The 8139-nt window shown below is 29.3% G+C and overlaps 2 protein-coding genes across 4 annotated transcripts; both read right to left on the bottom strand.

The window, feature by feature from the left end:
* Positions 1–306: 306 nt before the first annotated feature.
* LOC122573646 (RNA-binding protein 45) lies at positions 307–4218 on the bottom strand. Of its 3 annotated transcripts, XR_006318790.1 has the most exons (7): positions 3981–4218; positions 3692–3806; positions 2799–3589; positions 2493–2725; positions 2265–2396; positions 463–512; positions 307–395 (listed from the first exon to the last, which is right to left on the bottom strand). XR_006318790.1 is itself a non-coding variant. In XM_043740298.1 (6 exons), the coding sequence occupies exons 1-5, from the start codon at positions 4177–4179 to the stop codon at positions 2283–2285; spliced, it is 1452 nt and encodes a 483-aa protein (XP_043596233.1). In that variant the 5' UTR covers positions 4180–4217; the 3' UTR covers positions 394–512; positions 2265–2282. The 3 variants fall into 3 exon arrangements, 2 of the variants coding, with proteins under 2 accessions (XP_043596233.1, XP_043596234.1); XM_043740298.1 differs by having other exon boundaries at positions 394–512; positions 3981–4217; XM_043740299.1 differs by lacking the exons at positions 307–395; positions 463–512 and adding an exon at positions 617–2123 and having other exon boundaries at positions 3981–4217.
* Positions 4219–5228: 1010 nt separating this feature from the next.
* LOC122573637 (6-phosphogluconate dehydrogenase, decarboxylating) lies at positions 5229–7762 on the bottom strand. The gene is made up of 5 exons (XM_043740286.1): positions 7577–7762; positions 7031–7254; positions 6535–6779; positions 5831–6456; positions 5229–5758 (listed from the first exon to the last, which is right to left on the bottom strand). Exons 1-5 carry the CDS (start codon positions 7585–7587, stop codon positions 5416–5418), a joined length of 1449 nt encoding a protein of 482 aa, XP_043596221.1. The 5' UTR covers positions 7588–7762; the 3' UTR covers positions 5229–5415.
* Positions 7763–8139: the final 377 nt, after the last annotated feature.

The raw sequence follows: 8139 nt of genomic DNA, 5'->3' as shown, positions 1-8139 counted from the left end.
TTAAACCTCTCGAACGACGAACGCGATTAAAATATGTAATCTGCTACCCCACGACTTTTACGCTTCATCCCAGCGCAGTTTAATGGCGCGAAAATCATTCCTTATATACTATTGCGACACCTGCTGATAACTTTATTCCATAATATCTTCCGATTTAACTTTAAGGCGATAGATCATATTCGAGAATCGATTAAAAATAATATAACGTACTCCTTTTTTATAAATGTTATTTTATTGCACATTTTATGAGTATATCAAAGAAATATTCTAAAAATAAATTATAAACATGGTATACCTTAAAAGTGCAGTATAAAAGCGAAATGCGTAAACAAGTACAAATATATACATACTTTTGATCGGCATAATGATCTCCGTCCAATAATAAAAAGGAGGAACTATATAAAATTATAATTTATTCTTTATATTTTACGTTTTGTATATACAATAATAGTAGTATCTTACTCTGCTATATCACAGTCATCAGGTACACATCTTTGAATCCTTGAGATACCCTGAAAGTTAACAGAGAAAACACGTTAGGTTAATAAATTATAAACACAGTGTAAAATAGGATATTCTGTTCAGTGTGAAAAAAAAAAATAAGTGGAAGTCAGTGTGAGGTTTTGAATACTTAATGTGTATTTTAATATCACCAAATAAACAAGTCAGTTACAGTCTCCTAAAACATCATTGTGTATGGTCATTGAGTAGAACAGTCTAACACATGTACAAAAGTGTCCATCATAAAACGTTCATGTTGTGCGTCAATTATTGGTATTTGACAAATGTGATTATGGACATAATATTAATTTCCTAAGAAAACGTATTTTCTTCCAGGAAATTTGGTCTAATTATAGAAAACAACATGTCAGTATATTTTATACACATAAACATATGTGATACTGAAACGATTCCAAAACAAGATTTACTCATAATACTTGAATGGAAAATTTTGTAATTATCCGCATCGCTTCTGTCTGCAATTCTGTAATTACATAAATTAATTTTGTTTTTACAAAAATACATAACATAATTAAATCTGATTAATAATACATTCTTTTAAAATGAATTATGTACATCTGATGTAATTAAAATTAAAATTATTATTGCAAGCTACAATAAAACATAATACACATTTAGTCAAATATAGTTTTAATCTACACAAAAATATTTTTCAAATACGCTTCGTTATATTTATATTCACAAAAATATAATTTTGATTTATATCACGTAGAGTTGTAATCCATAAAACCACATTTGAAAAGTATTTAAAAATAAAAGTATTATTCTGCAGAATATATCTTGTTTTGGAATTTAAATTCTACGAAATATAGTATTATTTCTAATTACGAAAATATTTCTTGAAACAGACACAAGAAATAAATTGCTTTACGTTTTCTTCCATACATGCTATATCTAATAAAAGAATAGTACAGAACCATTGGATATAAATTATAAAGAAAAACTTGTTTTACTAACCCTAAAGCAGGTTATATTATAAAGCCTGTGCGAATAGATAAAATCAATATTATAATTAATAATTACATATTTGTTTTACAATTAAGAATATAAAATATTAAAGGATAATTTCATTTCATATTCTCTATTTTAAAATTATTTAATTCCCTTAATCATTAATGTATAAATTCATTCTTTTTTTTTATAAATTTGTTTGAATAAATTTCATTTTAATATAATTTTAATACAAAAGTATATATGCATTGAGAAATATTCTTACCTCTGATTAATGTCTATAATATATTACCATACAACAATAAACACCTCGAGTATACTCGATATCATATACCTTCCTTGTGCTGAAGATACAGGTTCCAAATTTAACTAATTTCTTGTGTTTTATATGTTCTTAACTAGAATATTTAAGATCACTTTTCGCACAGGCCTTTTAAAATAATAAAATTAGGAAGTCAGGTGTACGTGTAACGACATGTAAGGATAAAGTAGAGTATCGTTAAAGTTTCAGTAACGTTGAAATCGCGAACGTAAGCGGTAGTTAAAAGTAGGTAGTTGGAGTTTCCTTGGATGCGGGCCCGACGTGGTCAAGTGAGTCTTAAAATTCGTCTCTTTTATTGCGTGCGTCCAGCTTGTGTATACCAGTCAGTCTGTGAAGACAAATAGAAAAATTACATTTTCTCCTGTTTTTCGAGTAAAGTAATCGTCAGTTACAACGTCAGGGTGTTAATATTTAATCGCCTCTCTCTTTCCCTCCTTTCTTTTTGCCATGTACTCAGCGATTTACTTACGAGGTATACAAAAAAAATTTAATTTTCGTCTTCGTCCGTTCGTAGTCGTTTCCTACGATCTTCACCGACATTACGCTCTTCTGCTTCTAATACTTTTAATCGAGATCCACAAATTTCTTGTCCATGTAAAACCTACGGTTATTATTTTATAGATTGATTATTGCCGTTTAACTGTCTTATTTGTTTATAAAAAGTCATTATGATGAAATAAAGCATGATAAAATATACCTCGATTGCTTCATTTGCACTTTGCACACTGGCATACTTTGCATAACCACAATTTTTCCCTGGAAGCATGTAAACATCTATAAGGTTCCCAAATCTACAGAAAGCATCTTTCATGGCATATATTGGAGGTACTGGAGGTCCACATACAATGAAGCACCTTTTAGCAACCTCTGCATCTATACTAGCCATTGGTTGCACAGGTGGTAACTTCACACACATTGAATGCTCTAAACCTAATTATGTAAAAATATAATTAAACAAAAAGATCATACATTATTACATCATGTAGATAAAATAATCTCTCACTTGGTGCAGTTAATCCTGCAGCTTGAATTAAAGATGTAGCTTGAGCAATAGTTTCAGCTAAATGTGCCAAATCTGTCCTAGCACTAGCAATTCCAGCAGCAGAACTACCAGGTTTTATTGCATTTTTTGGTGGAGCACTTGATAAATCCGGCTTAACTATCATCCTATGACCAGGAGGATATTCAAAACCATGAAATTTTTCTCTTGCATATGCTGCTGCACTAGGATTAGAATATACTACAACAGCCTGACCTCTTGGCATTCTATATCTTACGTCATTTTTCAAATGACAATAATCCAATCCAGGTACAATGTCAAATAATTTCCATAATTGATCTTGGTTCAATGCTGGATGTGCAATTACTTGCAAATGTGTATAACCTTCAGAATTAGGATAATTTGTGGCAATTTCTAAACTAATACTGCTCTTTCCAAAATTTGATGAACTATAACCTCCACCAGCGCTATCATAATGAGAAGATAGTCCATTGTTATATTTCACATCAATATGTTCAGGTTTTGGTTTTTTTGGTTCTGCAAATACAGCCTTGTATTTCCTATCACATTCTTCAAATGCTTTCGCTGCACTAGATACTTTTTGAAATTTTACATAACCAAAGCCTTTTGATTCATTCGTATTTCTGTCTTTAACTACTGTTGCATATTCTATAGATCCAAACTTTGAAAATTCTCGATGAAGTTCACCATCTGTCATAGACTTAGGTAATACACAAAAGAGACGAACCCATCTTTCTTCTTCATTTGTTTCTCTGACAGATCCTTGATCACGACTGTAACAAATATCTAGATTTTCACAATTATCAAGAAATAAATATATCAACAAAGAATAAAGTCTTTCAAAGATATTTTGGAATAACTATTATAATTCTTACTTTGAAGCAATCATTACTTTAATAGGTCTTCCAACAGAACCCAACATTTTTCCATTCATCTCTTCAAGAGCAAAAGCTGCCTCTGATGTTTTTGAAAATTTAATGTATGTGACTCCTAGGTAAACAAGATGCATTACTTTTCAAATGTTTGAGTAACTCGTAAAATGCATATAAATAAACAATTTTCATAAATAAAGAATGTGTATATAGATAAATTTACAAATATGTAAAAGATGGTTAAAAAGAAAACAAAGTCTTATTGATTTCTTGTATAGACAAGAGAAATTACCTTTATTTTCCCCCGTAGTTCGATCTTTCACTACCCAAATATCTTCGATCTTCCCAAACTTTTCAAAAGCTTTTCTAAGATCATCTTCTTCAAGACTTTTGTGGCATATAACAAATAAACGTGAATTCGGTGGATCATCATTTTTTGATCTTAAATCCGTTTGCGAATAGTATGAATCCCTTTCCCTGTGGTCAGCCATTTTGCAAATGAATGATGCAGACTACGTCGCCCGTCTATGGTCAGTAAAGCCGATGAGCTTCAGGGACGGCTCAAATAGGGTTCTACGAGATCAGTAGTTTCTCACATGTATGCAAGTAACGTATGTACATAGGTATGTAGTATTAGAGTATTTTTCAGAATTTCATAGATGAAACATACTACAAAGTATTAGTTATACTCTTAATATTCTCTAAAATTCATTATTATGAAATTACAATAAAAACTTCCTTTACACTTCTATCTAAAAGAAAGATACATACATATTACTTAAAATAAACCAAATATTGTTTATTAAATTACCAACGTTATCATACAATCGTATAAATTGAAATTGGTGTTATTTGAGTACCAATGAAAATAAGGAAGACGTATATAATTATGCTAATTACATATAATGTATGCTAGTTTAAGCTATATGAGGTTTTATTTAACTTTGGTGAATCATGGCGCGAAATTATTTTTACTTGGATTTCCATTTTAGTCGATACGAGTATATTGTCAATCTAAATGTTATATTCTTATTAAGCTTTTTAATTTAAAATTAGGTGTTTAATAAATTTGGTTAATATACTAAAAAAGCTATTTAGGATCACATACATGTATTGTTATTTGGAAATGTGACGTAGTTATAATTGTAATGACAAATAGGTTAGATAAATTACTTCCGCATTGATTTCACAAGAATGGTGAGCGACTTCACAAGTCATGCTCTACTATTTTTTCATAATACAGACTTTCTTATACGAAAGCATATGTACATAGGTAGATGTATGTTAGAAATTATTACTGCTTTCATTTCCTGGATAAATATACAGTTTCCTGATACACACGCGTGCGTGTACGCACTCACGCATATATATATATATATGCAAGTGTACATTGGCTTATCATTTTATTGTATAAAATTGTATGTATGTATATATGTATATTGTATTTTAGTAAAGTAATATATTATAGAAGAATAAAAATCTTTATTTTTTAAAAATATCAGTTTATAATTTAAGGAAAAACAAATAATTTACACACATATACAAATGTATGTAACATATTTTTTTAATAAACTTGTATCTTTTTAAACAAAATATTTTCAGCAGTTTTACATAACCAGTTATTATTATTAGATCTAATACATATTGATAGATTTATCAACCATTAACCTCAATTGTAACATTAAGTGTATGTACATTTTATTAGCATAAAATTATGTTAGTAATTATTATACATCATATGTAGATGCAGATACATTTCCACCATGTCCAGTCCAATTAGTATGTACAAATTTTCCTTCTTGGCCAAGTAGTTCATAAGTGTGAGCTCCAAAGTAATCTCGTTGAGCTTGAAGTAAATTTGCTGGAAGTCGAGCTGTTCTATAGCCATCATAGAAAGCTAAAGCAGTTGATAATGCAGGAGTTGCTATGCCTAATGTTACAGCTGTAGATACTACTATCCGAGCACTAGCTTGACATTCTTTCATTGCATTAGCAAAGAAATCATCTAATAATAAATTGGAAAGTTTTGGATTCTTTTCAAATGCTGTCTTTATATTTCCCAAAAATGCACTAAAAGCAAAAATTGAATGATAAATTACTGTTACTAAAATTATTATAAAATTTCCATAAAAATCTGTGTACCTTCTTATAATACATCCTCCTCTCCACATAAGAGCTATACCACCATAATTCAAATTCCAATTGTGAATTTTAGCAGCCTCTCTTAATAACATAAATCCTTGTGCATAAGAAATAATTTTGGAGGCATAAAGAGCTTTCTTCAAATGCTCTAGGAACTGTTTCTTGTCGCCTTGATATGTAGTATCAGGACCTTGCAATACTGAGCTTGCTTCTATTCTTTCACTTTGTAAAGCAGAAAGGCATCTAGCAAAGACTGATTCTCCTATTAGAGTTACAGGTACTCCATAATCTAGTGCTGCAATAGCTGTCCACTTTCCAGTTCCTTTTTGACCAGCTGTATCCCTAATTCGCTCTAATAAATATCCTTTTTCATCCTTATATTTAAGGATATCTTTTGTAATTTCAATTAAAAATGAGTCAAGTTCTCCTTTATTCCAATCCTCAAAGACTTGACTCATCTCTTCTGGATTAAGTTTTAAACCATTTCGCATAATGTGATATGCTTCGCAAATAAGTTGCATATCACCATACTCAATACCATTATGTACCATTTTTACAAAGTGTCCTGCACCTCTTTCACCAACCCAATCACAACAAGGTTCTCTATTAACTTTTGCGCAGATTGACTAAAAAAATATGTATGCTTAAGTAATTTATATTATACACTAAATAAATAATTATATTTCAATGCTAAAAAAAATCACCTGAAAGATTTGTTTAATATGTGGCCAAGCTTTGGGATTTCCACCTGGCATTAAAGATGGTCCATATCGAGCACCATCTTCACCTCCACTAACACCACTACCAACAAATAAAATTCCTTTCTTTTCTAGCTCCTTAGTTCGTCTGTCAGTATCCTGGTACTCAGAGTTACCACCATCAATAATAATATCTCCAGGAGACAATAAAGGTACTAATTGTTCAATAAATGCATCCACAGCAGCACCAGCTTTAAAGATGATATAGTATTGTACATGATTATTTCAATTACATAAAATTCTCAGGCAAACTATATGAAGAAAATAAAAGGAGAATGCTAGACTCGACCTACAGTGAGAGTTATAAGGATACTATCAAAGCCATAGAACTAAAAAAATCTAAATACATCTAAATACAAGTTTAGGAGTAGTAATAGATTTAACAATAGTTTTGAAGGTCAAATTCTTGTTCTCAAATTTATAATTTATAACAGGAATTTACCTTTTACTAAAAGCATTACTCTTTTTGGTGATTTTAATTTGTCTACCATTTCTTTCAATGAATATGCACCAATTATTTTTGTGCCCTTTGCTTCATTTTCCAAAAAAGATTTGACTTTCTCTGTTGTACGGTTGTAGGCACACACCACAAATCCATGATCATTCATGTTTAGGATTAAATTCTGACCCATAACAGCCAACCCAATAAGGGCAATATCAGCAACTCTATAAAATAAATTATGTTTTTTACTAAATTAGGAGTCACTTGAAAATATATCTTTTACATTATACATATCTCATACATTATGTTACATATTACAATATATACAAATGAAAATTTGATTTTCTACATTAATTTATAATATTTAGTATAATATTTAGATTATATTTATTCTTCTTTTTACTTTTTTAAATTAATTAATTATTTATTAAAATTAACTCGAATAAAAATGGTTATATAAACCATATTATCATAAAAACAATTATCTAAATCCTTTTTATTAATTTAAATTTTTAACATATCAGAAATAATGTAAAGATGACTCACGGTTTACTCATTTTAATAAGTATTATTTTTCAAAGTAAGATGTACTTTGTTCTTTTTGGTTTTATATCAAAGCAACAAGTGGCCGAATGCTTTCCCACAAAGATCAAGAATGAATGTTCATACTAGAGTAGATTCGACATCAGCCGACATTTCGTAAGCCAATCGCAGTGCACAAGGTCAGCATAACGTTAACACACTATGGAGACTATTAAAACGTTTCATAATGTTATCACTATTTAGATATATTATAAATGTAATATTAAATGATAATTAAAACGATGGAAAATTCGAACTCTCCATTTTATTATTTCATATCCTGAAAAACTTAGCCTTTATAAAGATAGTGAATTTTCAAATATTTATTATATTTTAAAAAGTTTTACATTATAGTGTAGAAGAAATAATAACTAGATAAACCTGATTAATTTGTTAAAAATTGTGTGCTTAAGAATTTATAAATGTTTATAAAATATAAAATATTTATAACTTTTTACAATATATAAAATGTGTAATCTTTTTTGCTCTATGGCATCAAAATTTAAAGTTTAATTTATATTTTAGCC

This window comes from Bombus pyrosoma, linkage group LG12 (genome assembly GCF_014825855.1).
Source record: "Bombus pyrosoma isolate SC7728 linkage group LG12, ASM1482585v1, whole genome shotgun sequence".
Taxonomy (NCBI): domain Eukaryota; kingdom Metazoa; phylum Arthropoda; class Insecta; order Hymenoptera; family Apidae; genus Bombus; species Bombus pyrosoma.
The sequence above is the reverse complement of the archived record's forward strand: the minus strand, read 5'-3'. Positions and strand labels throughout refer to the sequence as shown.

What these genes read in the sequence shown, in the direction of transcription:
- LOC122573637 (XM_043740286.1), bottom strand. An exon ending in AGTAATGCTTTTAGTAAAAG is followed by an intron (nt 6,780 to 7,030) that starts GTAAATTCCTGT and finishes TCATCTTTAAAG; the next exon opens with CTGGTGCTGCTGTGGATGCA. An exon ending in ATATTAAACAAATCTTTCAG is followed by an intron (nt 6,457 to 6,534) that starts GTGATTTTTTTT and finishes ATATTTTTTTAG; the next exon opens with TCAATCTGCGCAAAAGTTAA.
- LOC122573646 (XM_043740298.1), bottom strand. Translation starts at nt 4,179, where the DNA reads ATGGCTGACCACAGGGAAAGGGATTCATACTATTCGCAAACGGATTTA. An exon ending in AACTACGGGGGAAAATAAAG is followed by an intron (nt 3,807 to 3,980) that starts GTAATTTCTCTT and finishes TTGTTTACCTAG; the next exon opens with GAGTCACATACATTAAATTT. An exon ending in GTGCAAATGAAGCAATCGAG is followed by an intron (nt 2,397 to 2,492) that starts GTATATTTTATC and finishes TAATAACCGTAG; the next exon opens with GTTTTACATGGACAAGAAAT.